The sequence below is a fragment of the Typha angustifolia genome, chromosome 15 (assembly GCF_048772165.1).
Source record: "Typha angustifolia cultivar Huaian chromosome 15, ASM4877216v1, whole genome shotgun sequence".
NCBI lineage: Eukaryota > Viridiplantae > Streptophyta > Magnoliopsida > Poales > Typhaceae > Typha > Typha angustifolia.
The window spans coordinates 21,177,598-21,195,195 of NC_133253.1; the positions used below are offsets into that span (position 1 = coordinate 21,177,598).

Here is a 17,598-nt window from a genome sequence, read left to right on the forward strand (position 1 = left end):
AATAATATAAAATTCCATCATGGGGTGCTTAACTTTACGTATTGAGACGCAACCAAGGTCCTCAAAAGCTTGTCTTCTTTTTGTTGATTAGTAGATGGAAAACTACTATCTTTTCTCCTTCATTGTGTGCTTTACAACTGTAAGTGGCTCATCGTCTAAACGTTAAAGTATACTCTACTTTGTTGTGTTATGAGAAAGAAAGTTTGTACTTAAAAAACAAACTAGAAATATAATTACCAACCAAGGCTTGAGGAATCCATGCCTCTTTTTTTTTTTTTTCTTCTTCTTCTTCTTCTTTTCACTGTAAGGGAGCATATGATATGTTTAATCTCTATATTGTTCTATGTAACTCTCCTCGACCTTCACAAGATTATATGCTCATCAAAAACTGGAACCTAAGAACAAAAAAGGTCCCTGGAACTACGGCTTGAGAGGTTTCAAGTAGACTTGAACTCCATGCTTGGGCTTCAAGGTGAGGACATTGACCGGCGCATGCCGGTAGTTGTCGGAGATAGTGAAGCTGAAGCTGGAGAGCAGCATGGCCAAGATGATCTTTGCTTCCATCATGGCGTAAGCCTGGCCGACGCAGTTGCGCGGCCCGGACGCGAAGGGCAGGAAGTTGCGAGTTAGGGCGAACGACCGGGCGGCGAACCTCTCCGGGTTGAACTCATGCACATCCTTCCCCCAGATTTCCTCGTCGTGGTGGATCGCGAGCACCGGGATCCAGATAGACAGCCCCTTTGGTATGTGGAGGTCGCCTAGCTTCATCTCCTCAAATGCCATTCTTGGTAGAAGCGTCGCCGGAGGATACAGCCTGAGCGACTCGTTAATTATCATGTGCAGCTGCAAACCCAAAAAAGAAGCAGCAAAGCTAAGCTAGTAGCTTTAACATATTAACATAAATATCAAAGCGAGTTTTTTTTTTCTCTATTTTCTTTCTATTATAAAATATAAGTATTAGTGTACTCACGACGGTGAGCTTAGAAAGATGGTCGGCCGACGGGGGCTCATCCCCGCAGACTTGAGCCACCTCGGCCCGAGCCTTGTCTTGCCACGTCGGATTCGTGGCAAGCAGCATCACGGTCCAAGTGAGCAGCAAAGCTGAGGTCTCGTGTCCAGCAAAGAAGAATGTCTTGCACTCATCCATGACCAAATTAAGGCTATAACTACACCCGTCCTTCTTCTTTTGTGCCTCGGCCAGCAGCAACCCAAGCAGCCCTTTCCCGTACGACGACGTCCTCCCTATCTCGGCGCAGTCTTTCCTGCTCTGGATTATGTTCATCAGCAACCTCTCCACCTCTGTCTTGAGGGATTTGATCTCCCTCCGGAACTTGCTGGGAAAGAACCTAAACAGCCGAGATTAAAAAAAATTTACACGAGTTAGGGAACCCAAAAATGGACACGTAATTAAGCCAGTTGCAGGAATCAAAACACGCAATTGGAGTTGAAGTTAGTGCCACTGTCGAAAACTAACCGACATTGATGGGCACGCCAGGGATGGGGGAGAATATTAAGTAGAAACATCACGTGAATTTGGATCAAATCCAAGCAATTTTTTAAAACAAATAAAAAGAAAGAATATATATATATATATATTAAATTATTTAAACTAAGCCTGGACTCGGATTCGGACTCACCGACTACCGGGGATCCACAAGTAGCGGCTGGATTGGGCCGTGAGGCTCTGCAAGCTCTCGAGGAGGTGGAAGATTTGCTTCCCAGTCTCGTAGCTGCCATCGAACTCGGTGCGGGATATGATATCACCGGTTAATCGAGTCAAGTAGGCACCGATTTCCACCTCGTTATTATTAATATTATTATCCCCTGAGGCGATTACGTCACGGAGTGCCTTTATCGTTCGCTTAGTGCAGTCCACCATGTACCCAACATGACCCTGCTCGATCAATTCATGATCACCAAAATCGATCTCCATTAGAAATTTTTCTTCGGTGCAATGATCAATTTGACATGCATATGGGAATATATACCTTGAGCTTGTCAGCCATGAATGCTGGGGCCACAACATGACGCTGGTGGAACCAGTTGGTCCCATTTGCCATCAACAGCCCTTGTCCTATGAAGTGCTTTGATCCTTGTTGCTGTAGCCAGGACTTACCTGAGACTTGCACATACTTGGAGGACAGCAGCTCTTTGATCATCTCAGTCTCAGTCAAGCACAGCCTCGGCTCGCTCCCATACCAGTATATGAATCTCTTCCCTGTTGATCATCAACTAAGGTGGCGGGTCACTATGCATGCAACTAACTATTACTATTACTATTACTGTTACTATTACTACTTTGATCTCGACTAGTGTTGCTTGCCGAGGCTTAAACATACCATAGATTTTGGACCAGAGGACGTAATGGGGCATGAGGCGGCCCACGATGTCGTGGCTGATCGAGTCCATGTCGGCGGCGGTGGCCTTGGAGACGAGCGCGGCGATGTCCTTCAGATTACCGACCAGAAACCGGGGCTCGGGGCCACGGACCCCTTGCTTGGCCATGAATCTCTTGATGCCTCTGGGTTTCAGGTAGTAACATGAGATGGTGATCCATGCGGCTTTCAGCAAGAAGTAGGAGGGGAGGAGGAAGGCTAAGATTAGAAGGAATACTAGCTTGAGATCCATGGTAAGGGGACTAAGCTAGCCACTAGTGAACAAAGGAAGAGGGGGGAGAGAGAGAGACTTAAGGGACTAAGGGTAATGGGAACAACCCACTGGTTCCTCTATATATATAATCCCCTAGGAGGAGGATATAAGGAAATGACCGATATGTAATTAATGGGTGGGGTGGAGTGGGAGGAATAAAACAAAGTATGAGAGAGAGTATGAGAGAGAGAGAGAGAGAGAGAGAGAGAGAGAGAGCGGTTTTGGTTTTGGGAGGAGCGTAGAGCAGCGATGCATGCTCAAAAGGCTTCCATTTTGACGTCATTTCAATTGCAAAATTTAGTCAAGACTCTTATTAATTTTTATGGCATACTTACCAGTGAAGCTTTACAAGATTTGGATGCAGCGATCCCTTCATCTACTATATTGCCACCAAATTGCAGGAGAATTAGATGGTCAAACTTATAAAAGGTTTCTCGAAATCAAACTAAAATTCTCGGAATTTCCAAAAGATGACCACGTCCGACTTAACTTTTGGCATCCTAGCTCTTTTGATTTTCTTTACCATGGCTTTATTCTGTTCTTCCCTTTCTCTCGGATAGAATAGAACAATTTTGAAGAAAAAAATTAACACAATTTGCACGCAAACAGGAGGAACACGAGACATTATTAAGACACTCGTCTGCCTCACGCGAAAAATCTTAAAAGAAAATTAATCTTCGAAAAAATAAATAAATAAACTTTTGGGTAAGTTTAGACCCACGGATTCGAATTCAACAACCACCAGAACAAAAATCTAAGCTTTCGATCCAACTAGATCTTCACAAGAGGCATCTAATGATTGACTATATCGGCAGCAATTGTTTACTAATTTTGGGTGCACGCAATTAGTGAGTGGACCAGCTACGATGCGCTGGAGGGGGTTCCTCCACCAGCACATATATGGAAAGTCCAGATGAATGAAGGTGAAGCCCCATCTCACCAGAAAAGGAAACAAAAAGGAAAGGAAACGAAACGTTTCAGTTTCTGCTTTCCGTTTTCCGTTTCTTCTGCTGCCTTTGTTATTTTGATTTAATGCAGTGGATGGATGCACTTGGAGCTACAGGATACGACGCTTCTTATCAAACTATCCGTTACTTCTTTGCGTTGGTAAAAAATTAATTGCATCCTTATCTTTCACAGAGATGTTCTTGGGAGGATACAAAGAACACAAAATTGCATTCATGCTGCTGCTATACCTGAACATCATAACACTTCTCTCTCTTTTACTGACTGACACATTGAGGAATTCAGTAACCTCCTTTATGAGATTGAGCTTAAACTGAGCGAATTCGAAAGAGGTCTATGTTTGCAAATACTTTTTACATATAAATGTTGAGTAAAGAAAAAAGAAAAGAAAAAGACTTCATAAAAGTAGCACGGGTCGGGATAGGAAAATTAGTTGAATCGCATGCTACCCGAAGTTATCGGGTCGGATTTCGGATCCCGTCTGGGTATAACCCGCACCCGTCGCGTGCTTCAGAGCAAGTTAGTATCGAAAGCGAGGATTTACGAGGAAGAGCAAGCAAGCACTAGGGTTTAGCTACGCCTCCATCGAGCCATTCTCACCTCCATCCTCTGTTTCCAGGGTCGAAGAACTCCCCCGTAAGTCTCTCCTCCGTCTCTATTCCTCGTTTAGATCTTTAGCTTTTGTTATTTTTCTTGCAAAATTGCTATTCTTTTGCATGCCTTTCGAATTTGTTCTTTGTTTTCGTTTATTAGCATATTACTAATCGTCTGTGTGCATTGTTGTGTCTTTGTGCCTAATGAAGAGCGTATTGAAGCGTGATTGAGTATAAGGAGAATTTCGTATTAGTTACTGCTGATATAGTTATGGATGGGCTTGTGTGCATCGGCAAGCTATGTAAAGCCATTGAGGTTTACTACATTGTTGATTGCTGATAAAATAAATTTCAATTTGAATTAAGCATTCGAGCGAATGGAAATGCTCGAAGTCATCGAGCTGTATGTTTCTAAAGAGAATTGATAGAGTAAGTATATATTGTAGATCATAAGAATGTCAGGTTAGAATAGTCTACTACTGACTCACGAGTCATGACATTTTATTCTGATAAGCATCATCTTTTTATCATGGTTTTCGTGGTAAAGGTTTGCTTCGCTTTTCACATCCAGCTGTATCCATGTAATCAGAGAAATATAATAGATTGGAGGACTAAATATACATTTATTACTGCATATTTGTTGGACTGTGCATCTGTATGACCCCAATGATTGGCTTCTGGATGACTGAGTGCTTTTGCATTCTCGAGATATTAGAAAAAAATTAGTATCAAGTCCTAAACATATGGAGGAGGAGTATGCGGAGCCTGATATAGTGCATGCCATTTTTATTCTATATAGAATGATGCCTACTTACTCTTATTATAGCTTCAGGATTTATCCATGTTGTCCTTTCCAATGATATACATGCAAAAGAACATGAGTGGTATATCATACATAATGCAGAAATGCTTTCTCTTATAAAACTGAAAAGGCTTGAACGGTCCCTATACATGAACTTTGAAAATAAATTATTGTGGGATGTAAGTTCTGCTCGTAGTACTGAAGGATGTTTGTAAATGTTATTATCTATTTGTATAACTTGAGTAAGTCACTTGACAACAAGTCTTTTACCCATAAATCTCTAGTATTTTCTACTACATGTTTATGTTCATTAGAGAAGGTAATTGGGCCGCAGACGGCGAAGCACTAACACTGGCAATTTCTGGTAAGGTACGAAATTGCATGCTTGCTTCAAAGAATGGTATAGCATAGTTCTTTTATTGATGTGTATGTGTAAGGACTAGAGAGTAGTTTGGGTGGGTGCCCATGTTCAATGAGGCACTGATGAATAACATATATGGATGAATAATATAGTAAAACCTCAAATTGCCTAGAATCTTTATCTGCAGCTGAATAACAGAATAGGAAAATAAGCAAAATAAATCCTTAAGGAACTGCAGACTTTTGCACCTTTCTATGATGCTTGAGTTATTTGATAGTTCTCTCCCCTCGGATGGATCATGGTACAGAAACAAAGAAAGAAAATTATAATGCGATAATTAATGAATCCTAAGCTACTTAGCCTGCATCACATCAAAACAAACTATAATGGTGCTAGCTGCTGTTATCTGTTTGTGCCACCTTTTCTGTCAAGTATTTGGAAATCATCCTTGGGATGCTTGTGGAGGAGCTAGTGAGATGTATGAAGTGTATTTATTCATCTGGTATCTCATGATGCTATTAGACTGCTTTCGGTACGTTCTCATCTAGTTATTCATCAAATTGGTATTTCGCCAATCAGATAATTGATGGCAGCAAGGTACCGTATGCCTCGTCAAACTGCGAGCGATGAACTTCATGGTTTCCATGAGGGTCCCCCTCCTCCACTACATCGAGCACGTGGACCCATGCCTCCTCACAATATCGAAGAGGAACTTGCCATCCGTCATGATGAAATGAGGAGAATTGTTGCTGACAACCGATTTCTGATGGAGGAAATTGTGGAACTTAGGAGTGAGATTCCTCTTGTTAAAGAAGAGCTCCATGTCTTAAGTCAGGCCATACCAAAACTGCGTGCTGACAAGGAAGTTGAGACCCGGGAATTGATCCAAAGAGGCTTGACACTACAGGCAGAACTGCGCTCCCTTGAGCCTCTCAGGGCAGAAGTGCTGCAATTACGAGCTGAAGCACAAAAATTGGAAGCTTTACGGGAAGAGATGTCTTCAAAGGTTCAAAGTTTAACACAAGAACTGAAGCATGTACAGTCTGAGAACCAGCAAATACCATCTGTGAGAGCTGAACTGGCCGGTTTACGTCAGGAGTTAGCGAGAGGGAGGTTTGTAGCTCTCTTATTCTAATTTTCCTAGTTGCCTGCGAGAAGCAGAATAGAGAATCTTGTATAATTAAACAAAAACTTATTAATTGATCAATTTGCTCAGACCAGGCTTTTGCTTTTGATATTTGCAAAAGTTGTAATAGCTGTATTTTGGATCATTCTGTTAGGACGATGATCGAGTATGAGAAGAAAGCAAGTTCTGACCAAATGGAACAGAGGCAGGTGATGGAGAAGAATCTTGGTTCTATGGCTCGGGAACTTGAGAAGCTGAGGGCTGAGCTGGAGAATCGAGCACGACGACCTGGTAAATGTCTTTTCTTGTTCTCTTATTCTATTTAAAGATTAAGCTACCCTCATATGGCTTCCTTCAAACTTTATGTTTGTAGCTCCTGGATCTTATGGAATGCTCAAGCCCAATCCTGAGATGGGTCTTCCAGATGCTCCTTCTGATGGTTATGGTGCTGAGAAAGGCCTCTACAGTCGCTGTCCTTGGCCACCTTATTAATATAGGGGTCCTTTTCTCCCCTTATACTCCCTTCTCTCTTCTTTCCAGTTCTTGAAAGATTAATGACTTGTAGCTTCAACTCCATCATTGGCTCTTGTGGGGGTAAACTGATCAAAAGGCTGATACGTGAGGATGCGGTGGCTTGGACCATGGTGATTATTTTGTATATGTCAAGGGTGTTGGAAAAATTCGTTGGTGCTCTTTGTATTAGCTACTTCGATTACTCTTGCTATATCTTTATTACAGAAAGATTTCTCTCACTAATGCATTCGAGTTTACCAGAAACCTGGACACAAACCAAAGCTGACACCCCACCCCTACTGTGGTCTAGGAACATCGTTTGATTTCTTTGAGAATTCTGACATTATTTTTAATGTCTAATTGTCTAGCTTTAAGATTCAATATGAGAACATTTTGCTTTTGATATTACTGGATCAGAAATCAAAAGCCATAAGTTTAACCGTTAAGACACTGAAACTTATTAAATCGTAGAGGAAAGGATCAACTAAATGGGCATTTGGCTCGTACAATATCCAGAGGCTTGTTATCTAGCCAATTAGCCCATGGGCCTCTTTGATTAATACGCCCAACCAAGAATGGACACCTTACGTGTCAAGTTCTGACTCGCGACTAAAACTGTCTGCGGTTTGAGACAAGTCGGGCGCGCAGCGTACCACACTATAAGAGTTAAACAGTTCTCACTCACTGACTGACTGCTCTCCCGCTCTCTCAAGAACGCGAAACCGAGAGAGAGAGAGAGAGAGATGAAGATAATCGTGAAGACTCTGGGGGGATACAATTTCGATATCGAAGTGAAGCCCCAAGACAAGGTGTTATTCCTTCCGCTTCGATCACTTGTCTCTTTCTATCGCCGGGGTTTCGCCTCCGTCCGATCGACTTGTGTTTCTTGTTCTTGCGATCTGTCAAGGTTTCATCTGCTTTCTTGATTGTTCTGTCCATAACTGTATCTGGCAACGTGTGTTTTCTTCTCCTCGCGCTAATATTGAGGACTTCTCTTTTTCTCGGTTCAAGAACTTGAAATATTGGCTTCCAATTTTAGGAATTCTTTGTTCGATGAGAACCTGATGAGATTTTTTGATCGTTTGTTTCTGTTATGAATGCGTATCTGGAATCCTTCTTGGTTCGCATTATTTTTCTTTGGATTCTCAATTTTTTAATCTTGAGGCTGAAATATACGAGAATGGGGAATGCTAGCTTCAATTTACAGGAAGACACAGGGATGTTCTTGGCGATTGAGGGAAACAGGATAATTTATTCCAAGATTTGTTAATTTTCACTATTTCCTCATATTCTTATCAACGTCAGGGCAGGACAGCAAAAATTCTTTTTGCAGCCATATAGAAGATTCTACGAATAAAATCTTGGTCGATTTTATTATTTGTGCTGAAAACTAGTCGTAACTGTTAGATTACAGTTAATTTAACCAATAAGAAGAGGAGGGCGCAGTCGATATGTTTTGTTGGTTTCACATAAGGAGGTGGAAGATAAGGTACAATTTTGTGTACGAGAGAAGAACCATTAAGAATGTGAAAGAGATGACATGATTTTATGTGATGAGTTCTTAGAACAGCATTCATATATACTCCACATTTTTTGTTTTTGGTTCCTTTTATAATTTTATTATGTAAGTAATTGAGAAATACCTTAGCATCTGCCTTCCAATGCAGTTTTTGATCTGCAATTGATCTTGACAGTATTGGTAATTGCTGTTGTTATTGTAGGATCAGTGTCATTGTAATAAAAGTACCTTGTGCAGGTTGCTTATGTGAAAAAGGTTATCGAGGCAACATTAGAGGGCAACCAATACCCAGCTGATAGACAGATGCTCATACATGAAGGGGTAACTCTCAAAGATGATACCACATTGGATGATAATAAAATTGCTGAATATGGTGTCATAGTTGTGATGTTGAGTAAGGTATGGTTCCATTACAATTCTACTTTTTATTATGAGTTTTGTCTACATAGTAACTTCTGTAATAGATGATCTTTATAATTCTGCTGCAACCAGTAAACTTATGCAGATTGATGTATAAAATCCATGGGATTTAGTTCTTTTAGATGACGTACAATCTATTTTACCATCTTTGCTTTGTAGTGGGATTGAAAACAGGAAAAGATGATGGATACATTTTCTTCTGTTCATGCACTTTCACACTTGCCTGAAGAGTTAGAACAAAAGTCTAACAGATTCATTGTGCTGAATATGCAACTTCTCATGAACATTGCCGAGCTGGAGTACTGTGAGAACGGGAACATGTTATTTGTGCATTTGAATGCAAAATGCTATACAGAAGTGGACTGATATAGTCTGCTCAAATATTTGTTCCATTTTCATTCATTGCATGAAAAAATAGTATGTCTCTGAGTTGGAGCATTGCCTGGTAAAATGAAGCTTCACTTTGTAGTTTGGAAAGCAGTTATGAGTATCCGAGGCACGATTTTGTTAGACACTCTCTTGGATAGCACATTTGAGCACACTGAGTTCATCTCCTTGTGGTATTTCCTAGCTGAGGCAGAAGTTATTGAAATTGACTTCCATCAGCTAACTGTTTAAATTCCACAAGTAACAAATAAAGAGAATTTGTTACATTCTGTTAATGGGGAAAATTGTTCTCTATGTCGGTGTTGTCGTCTTGAGCTGGATTGGCATGTGATGTGCCAATGGAGGGTCTCAATACTATTATTATATGGTGTAAATTACTTAATTCCTATTCTTGGCCTCTTAATCATTGTCTTCCTGAGCATGTACAAGTCCTTCCTGTAACTCAAGCATGGAGTAGTGGCTAACTAGTTATCCTTCCGTCCAGGTTTCAGAAGCAGTTCATTCCACTGGGTCCACTGCCAATTCTTTTTCCCAGGTACGTGATATCTTAGTTATAATATACTTCTAAACTTTGGGAAATCTAGAATTTTCAAATTATTAGTTATTCTTCTATGGAAAATCTTGATGTCATGAATGATGAGCTTATTAGATGGTGTGGAATCAGATGTCTTTTTTATGAGTTATTAATTGTTTTGTTCCAGGCCATCAACTGGCTCTTTGATCAAAGGGTGAGTTTATGCATAAATGTAAGTCAAATTAGAGCAATAGCTAATAGCTTCCTTTTTTATTCAGCCTAAGATATTCTACTGAAGTGGTAGAACTAAACGAGTTTGGGCACTTGTAAAGAGTCCCATGCTCATTGACATAGGTAGAGGTTAAACCTAAAGGATTTTAGCTCAAACTAAATCCCTAGGTGCCACATCAAATTGAAGGTGACGCCTTCTTATATTAGATGGAGAGAAAGGGTAGAAAAGGAGATAATAATTGTGTACATGAGTTTCCAAAAAAAAAAAAAATGTTTACATAAGCACTTTTGACACTGTTCAATATTTGCGCTAGTAACACCCCTTCTTTTCCTCTCATTTCTTTTCTCTTCCTGTCTCATTTGCTCAACCATAATTTTCTCTGTCTCTTTATCTTTGTGGGGATTGCTATCCTTCTGTAATTATAATTGTAAATGGGAGCTGAAACATAAAGAACGGGGTTCTTTAGTTGGTTGATTCGAGGACAAGTACTTCTGGTGCAACAGATTATTCTTTTCACTCTTTCACTTCTTGACATTGACTCTTCGTACTCGCCATCCTTTACCTAATAGGTATTGTGGGAAACATTATTTTTGGTTATTCCTTTATTTCCTTCTTGAAATTAGTCATTCTATTTGAGAAATCCTCTGTTGCTGCTCTCCTCTTTTCTGGATACATTAGATCTTACATACATTCATCATATTGAGGTTTAGGTTGACCTTAAATGCCATCAATTTATTTCCATATATTAGGAACTTTTTGGTTGTGTTTGAATTAATTTTTATTGAGCTTATTTGTGGTTTGAAATTTTGGGAAATCAGAATAGTTTTTTACTTGTTGGCTTTGAGACAACATCTATTCTTATGATAATTGCTTTTGGCTGATACTAGATATTAATACTGCTCCAGTCTTTTTGTGCCAAACTTGTCTATATTGATCTCTAAATTTCAGATTGTTACTAGAATGGCTTGCATCTGTTAATATTAGATTGATCTATGTATTGTATTAAGTGTAAGAAGAGCAACCTTATATTCATCAGTATTTCCATGTGCTTGGTGGATGGCAGGCTGTTGGATGCCCGCATGCTTCTCTGTGTAAGCATTTAGTTGTCTTATGAGTGTGCATCTCGTTCCTAACTCATTGCTCAATTTCAAACAGGGCCGCCTCGGCTTCTTACGTAAAAGTCCACAGGTAGTTGATGTCAGTTATTCTAATATGGGGAACTCCTGGTTACTAAACAAAGTTTCACGCTGACATTTTTTCCCTGCAGTTCCGAACCTTGATGGTTCTGTTGCAGTCTAATCCTCAGATAATAAAGGTCTGCTCTTTCTCCTTGCTTTATGTTATCCTGTGCCAAATCTTAACATTTGAGTTCTGTACTTCTATTATAGTCTACTGACTGTAGATCCCTTTAATTCACAGCCTATGCTTCAAGAGTTAGGAAAACAAAATCCCCACATTTTTCAGCTGATCCAGGATAATGAAGCAGAATTTTCCTGTATAATCAAAGAACCTCCTGTGCTAGGAAAGAGGCGAGGAACACTATACTGTACATAAGAATTCATGTGCATTTATGTGCCAGTTGGAGTTCTTCTAATTCTAAGTTTTTAAGTTGTTTGAACCAGGATTTTCCTAAGTGAGGATCAAGTGCCACAAATAACATTTACTCTGGAGGAGCAAGAAGCCATTCGGCGGGTAAGTTGAATCTTTTCTCATTAACTTTTTTTTTTCCTGAAGCCATTTTCCACTAGCAATTTAAATTAAATTTGCTAAGATTATGTGTTCATTATGCTCTTTCCCTTATATATGTTACTTTGTTTTGATTGTTAACAATTCAAGTCCTTTTCTTTTAATAATTGGAGCTCATAGGCTTTAATGGATTGGACAAGGAGTCAACCTTCCCCAAAGGCACATGCTGGACAATTTTCAAGCACAACACTTCAATCTCCACGAGGAGGCAATGCTAAAGATTGAACCCTTGACTTTGCACATGAATGCTCCCACTTTACATTAAGTTGACTGCATTCACATGTTCAAGTCTTATTAATGTGACATAGAAGCATGATTAAGTTGAATGTACATAGGAATATCTATAAACAAAAGCTTCACATTTTCAGATATGCGGTCACTATAAGTATCTAGATGAAGCGTGTTGCATAAGAAACAAAGTGCAGCAAAGAGGGAATTAAGCACACTTCTGAGTGGTGGTCAATGTACTAGCTCCGGTTCTAAGCAAGTAAAAAAGTATATTTCAATTTTAAACTGAGTCAACACAAGTAGGTCTCAAGAATGTAAGCAATTTACAATAGATGTTTTAGTAGTTAGACACAATATGAGTTTATCAGTATTGTAGGGCATGTAATGGAGTTGGAGTTAAGGAGATACTTTAAAAGTTTTATCATTTGAACAAAAGGATAATATTAATAGAAGCTCTGCAGAGATGTATGGAAATCAATTACAAAGTTGGAGCAAATACCTGAATTAGTGCTTGTGAGTTTGGTGTATGAATTACTTTAAAGTAACTGATCACCAAAATGGCTGATATTTGAAACATATATAGGAAGTCGTATGGTGGCCTCCACTGCATGCAAATTTGCTTGTCTGGTGTAATGGTAAACCAAAGTAGAGCTATGAGGAGGGTATGTTGGAGTAAAGAATTATGATGTATTATGATTATGTTGCCTTTATTAAGCATGGTATAATAACTAGTAAGAATGGAGAACAATCTAAGGGCGTTGGATGAGATATGGGACATGATGGTTATCATCTCGTTCTTCACATATCATCCTCATTTCATAGTTTTTATAATTCTATATGAACTATATGGTTATTTCAAACTCCTAAGTTCCTATCAGATCATTGGTATGCCACAATTCCTTTTAGCATTCTTATAATTGTATCAAATCCTGATATCCGAGATTTGATGCATCAAATGCCTCCTTTCCAATCAATCAGATCTATTGGTTCAAAAATATCACATAGGGGAACTTTTGGCAGTTTAATTGACCAGTGCTCTTATATGATTATTGTTGTTAGATTTTCTGCTTCTTTTTTTTTCCCTTATATCATTGCTCTCGTTGTGGCAGCTTGAAGCAATGGGCTTCAAACGTGCCCTTGTTGTGGAGGTGTTCCTTGCTCAAAACAAGAATGAGGACCTTGCCGCAGACTATCTTTTAGATCACCTGCAGGAGTTCGAAGACTAGTCAATCTAGTGATGTCAACCATCTTTCGGAGCTCGCGTCGATCCACTCCACAACATGATGTTAGTGTCCAAACTAATTCGGGCTGAAAATTAATAGCAATATCTAGTTTTAAGTGTATCATATTCATCATTTTTTTTATAAACCTAGTGTGTTGCGGACAGTAGTTATATGATGATTGAGAATAGTGTAGTATTGTCTTGAGATACATCACAGGTTATTTTACCCATTAGAACAGGAGAAATTAGATGCTATTGACTCTACCGTTCTCTGACTGTAAATTGTTGCTCTGAGTCTTCATTGTGTCTATCAGCGGATCAAATATAGAACTGTCTTGCTTGTTCTTAATTTGGCAAAGGTGTTTGCGTTTCATACTTGGTCACCTGCACGAGTCTTGTCGAAACTGAAAGTTGGTCTGTCTGTCCTCCCTGATACGAGCTGAAACAAGAGCTGTGACACTGCAACGCGAATATTTAATTATACAAAGTTCCCATTAGGGTGCCCCATGGGCGGCACCGCCCCCATAAAGGGCCTCAGCAAGTAGTATGAGATCTTGCCCCATGTCTGTAGATGCTCCTTTGAGTTGGTATGCAATCATTTTAGTCTTTGACACATCCCCATAGATAACTAAGTCTTATATAAGTTTTACAGTTACAAGTGGGCTTGGCACTTTGATAGTCCCCTCCTTTCCATTCCGTCAGTTTCAAAATTAACAAGAAAAGCAAACAGTTCCACTACCTTATCACCCTCGAGTAGTGTGCAGAGTTGCAATCATTTACAAACGTTTGACACATGCATGCCCGTCGACAAGTAAAGTCCATGAGTTTTTAGTTTATAGGTGGTTCTATATATATTTTCTCTCGGATGAAGTGGGCCTCTCGGTTTATCTTGGGCACTAGCCAGTAGCAAAAAAAAGCTGCATCCATTCGGTTTGTTTGCCGAGTGCCTCTTCCTTTTTGGTGGACGCGTGGATCCCGTTGATGGATTTCGGGGCCCATATGGCCCCCACCTGTGGGACCCACTACATAAACAGCTTATGCTTTGATTCATATGAACCTACTATTTTATCAAATTATCTACTTACTTACTCCATAGCAGAACCTTTTCTTTCTTTTTTCCATAATCTTTCCATCTTCCTGCTTCTCTGACTTAACTTTCTGTGCACCCATTAATTAATTCTTAGAAGACAAGCAAAATAATGGGCACGGGAGGAAAGAATTAAGAAAGGACGAGAGTCTATAGAGAACTGTGTTCTATATTCCATCGGATCCTCTGCAGCACGGATGAGTGGAAATTTCTACATAAGGGTACTTGTAGTATATAATAATAGGGTTACCAGAAAATGGTGCGGCCTTTCTACTACCTTTCCTTATCGAGCCTTGAAATTAGCAGCCCTGACTCATGAGCCAGTCTATTTAGATACCTAACTATGCATTCGTTTGAAAGAGACTACGTGCATCGTAACCGGAAAAAATAGGCTTGTCATTAGTCGTAGTGATAGAATTTTGGGTCGCAAATCTTCCTTTACATGCAAAAGAAGGTCCAAAAGCATTCAGGTAAACAGCTGTAGTTTTTGTCTACAAATGGTGGAAATTACCCAATCCCATTGAAAGGGACTGGAAATCTCCAATTAGCCGTTAAGATATATATATATATATATATGCATAATTAGTGCATAAATGCTATTCTTTATGAGCTTTTCTGAGTCTAAAGCCCACTGCTATTCCTCAATTATATTTCATCAAACAAGTGCAAAATCTTCACCTATTTGATCACAATTACGTAGAAGGAGGAGAACGGAAGAGCTTATGGTACTGCTGAAGCCGCCACTCTCTATCTTTGGTGAGCTCCGTCGGTAATCAACAGTGAAAGTCAAAGCCAACAGTAACTGAGGACTTTGTTTCTTCTCCTTTGTCAAAAAGGCAGCTAAACCTCAAAATATAGCCGCCATAGAATTATATTTTATATGTCTTTCTCTTTTCTGATATGATACTCGACAACTTTGAAAACGAAGAAAACAACAGGACACAAAATTTTGGGTATTTTTCTATCGAATAAGATGGGAATTAGTCAATCGAGGAAGCGGAAAAACAGAAGACCAAAAAAAAATTGAGTCATATATATATTTACTTTTATCTCTTTATTTTATTTGAAATTGAGGGTCTGATAACCATCCTAGTTTTATAATATTACCTTTGCCTCATGACTATTTTTATCTTCAAATGATTCCTGCTTTGAACATTACCATCGACTTTAATTCCCTTGATACTAATCATATGATCTCCTTTTCGCAGCACTTGTAACTAAGCTGGTATTAAAGTCAATAGATTTCACACAGATTACAAGTCCTTTATTGGATTCTATCGTCAATTTGGACAAATGCCAGGAAGCAAAAGAGAAAGAAAACTCAAGAAGAAAGAATGGACACTCAGAGTGTTTTTTTTTTTTTAGAATTTTATTTTTTCTGGAAGCAAATATTACATGTGGATGATCACATCAGAAGAGCTCCAATTTCCAGGCTTCCTGGTCAAAGGCGGTTTTTTGATCCTGGTTAGAAGAATCAAAGCTTAGTTTTCCATCCCCATCATAACAGCAGAAGTCCCATTCCATAGTATCATCCAACCCCATGAGGTACATTGACTCTGGCCATTCCATGTATGGAAGTAGCATTTCATCATCTTTCACTGAAACTTTAGAAGAAGAAGAAGAAGAGGAAGAGCAAGATGATGAAGTGGAAGAAGAGGAAGAAGTTGAGGCAGAGGGTAGTATGATCTCATGGGGTTGAGTCATGGGTACTTCATCAGTGGAGAACCATTGAGTCTCTAATGGATCTAAAATACTTCCCATTCTCTTCTCCTCTGCTTCCTCTTGGACTCCCTCCTTAGGAGAACACTGAGAGCAGAGCTTCTCATCTTTTCCGTCTCCAAGAGCTAAAGAACCAACTTGTTGCATCTCAGTAGATGCATGGATGGGCATGTGAGTGAGGGGGTCTATTCCCATCTTCCTTAGCTTCTTTTTGATGTGGGTGTTCCAGTGGTTCTTGATCTCATTATCAGTTCTTCCAGGGAGATGAGCTGCAATTTTTGACCACCTGCAACAAAGAAAGCAAAGAAGAATCAATATGGCACTTAAAAGAGAGAGAAGAACAAAAGAACCAGGAATGAACAACAAATGGGACCTGTTTCCAAGCTGAGCATGGAGGTCAATGACCATCTTCTCCTCAGACTCTGATAGCAATCCCCTCTTTAAATCAGGCCTGAGGTAATTTGTCCATCTTAGCCTGCAACTCTTCCCACATCTCAGCAATCCTGCACCAAAGAAGCACCAAACAATAGAATATGAGTAAAAAACAAAAACAAAAAAAATAACAGCATTGAAGTTTCAGCCTCTGTATCAGCCAGTACGCAGTCTGGAACTAGTAATGCATTGATTAACATTTAATAATAGTTCATGTTTCGAATTAATCAACCCCAACCTTCTCCTCTCCTCCTGACTGACTTAAACAAAGATAAACCAACTACAAGATCAAGGAAAAGGCCAAGGAAATCTAAAAAGTTTAAGGCATAGAGAGACCTGCAAGCTTGGGCAAAACTCTCCAGCAGCAGTGGCCATTATTGAGGATGAAGTTGATCAACTTCTTGTCCTCCTCTGCTGTCCATGCCCCCTTATTTAATCCCACCTTATCACAGCATGGTTGCCTTCCCATTCTTCCCTCTTTTACAAGAACAACCCAAGTAGAATATCACACACAAGAGGGAGAAAGAGAGAGAGTAAAGAATTATAAGCATCGCCACCTTCCTTTATAACGAAGAGGGAGGGATGGTAAGGATCGAAAGAGACATGCTATAATAGTCCAAGGGTCACACACACGTGTCAGGAAAGAGAGAAAGAGAGAGAGAGAGAGACTTGGCCACACGTGTGAGTTGGTCTCTGAGAGCGCCGACCTCGTTAGCTTCTCTTATGAATTCGAGTTTTCCTTGGCTAAGAAATTTGGCTAATTTCGTTGCTACAAAGCAGATAGCGTAAGCATTCCGACATATACGATTTTCTTTACTCTTTAGACATATACGATTTTCTTTCTTACATTTATTTCCTTTCGTATGCACGGAGTCGATGTGAACTCCTGCTGTATTTGTATATCTTTCATAGGTAGTAGACAACTGACTCACCCCAAATGTCAAATGGACATTGCATCGTCTTTTAGGTAAAGATAGCGAAAAGAAAGACTAAGTAGTTACTTGGGTCTCAGAGCCGTTTCCTACTTTCACACAAAGAAGGAAGCGGAAGGTGTAGGGAAAGGGGAAGGGGAAGGGGAAGGG

The 17,598-nt window shown here is 39.7% G+C and overlaps 4 protein-coding genes across 4 annotated transcripts; 2 read left to right on the forward strand and 2 right to left on the reverse strand.

Moving 5' to 3' along the window:
* Positions 1–316: 316 nt before the first annotated feature.
* LOC140778679 (cytokinin hydroxylase-like) lies at positions 317–2,726 on the reverse strand. Its single transcript, XM_073123503.1, has 5 exons — positions 2,340–2,726; positions 1,989–2,218; positions 1,638–1,894; positions 971–1,346; positions 317–843 (listed from the first exon to the last, which is right to left on the reverse strand). The coding sequence occupies exons 1-5, from the start codon at positions 2,626–2,628 to the stop codon at positions 421–423; spliced, it is 1,575 nt and encodes a 524-aa protein (XP_072979604.1). The 5' UTR covers positions 2,629–2,726; the 3' UTR covers positions 317–420.
* Positions 2,727–4,142: 1,416 nt separating this feature from the next.
* Positions 4,143–7,249, forward strand: LOC140778690 (protein FLX-like 3). Its single transcript, XM_073123517.1, has 4 exons — positions 4,143–4,251; positions 5,951–6,484; positions 6,652–6,788; positions 6,871–7,249. Exons 2-4 carry the CDS (start codon positions 5,958–5,960, stop codon positions 6,987–6,989), a joined length of 783 nt encoding a protein of 260 aa, XP_072979618.1. The 5' UTR covers positions 4,143–4,251; positions 5,951–5,957; the 3' UTR covers positions 6,990–7,249.
* A 459-nt stretch (positions 7,250–7,708) lies between these two features.
* LOC140779431 (ubiquitin receptor RAD23d) lies at positions 7,709–13,536 on the forward strand. The gene is made up of 8 exons (XM_073124491.1): positions 7,709–7,819; positions 8,767–8,928; positions 9,821–9,871; positions 11,238–11,270; positions 11,350–11,397; positions 11,502–11,611; positions 11,705–11,774; positions 13,166–13,536. Exons 1-8 carry the CDS (start codon positions 7,754–7,756, stop codon positions 13,280–13,282), a joined length of 657 nt encoding a protein of 218 aa, XP_072980592.1. The 5' UTR covers positions 7,709–7,753; the 3' UTR covers positions 13,283–13,536.
* Positions 13,537–15,692: 2,156 nt separating this feature from the next.
* On the reverse strand, positions 15,693–17,093 carry LOC140778560 (myb-related protein 308-like). The gene is made up of 3 exons (XM_073123351.1): positions 16,853–17,093; positions 16,458–16,587; positions 15,693–16,370 (listed from the first exon to the last, which is right to left on the reverse strand). The coding sequence occupies exons 1-3, from the start codon at positions 16,983–16,985 to the stop codon at positions 15,776–15,778; spliced, it is 858 nt and encodes a 285-aa protein (XP_072979452.1). The 5' UTR covers positions 16,986–17,093; the 3' UTR covers positions 15,693–15,775.
* Positions 17,094–17,598: the final 505 nt, after the last annotated feature.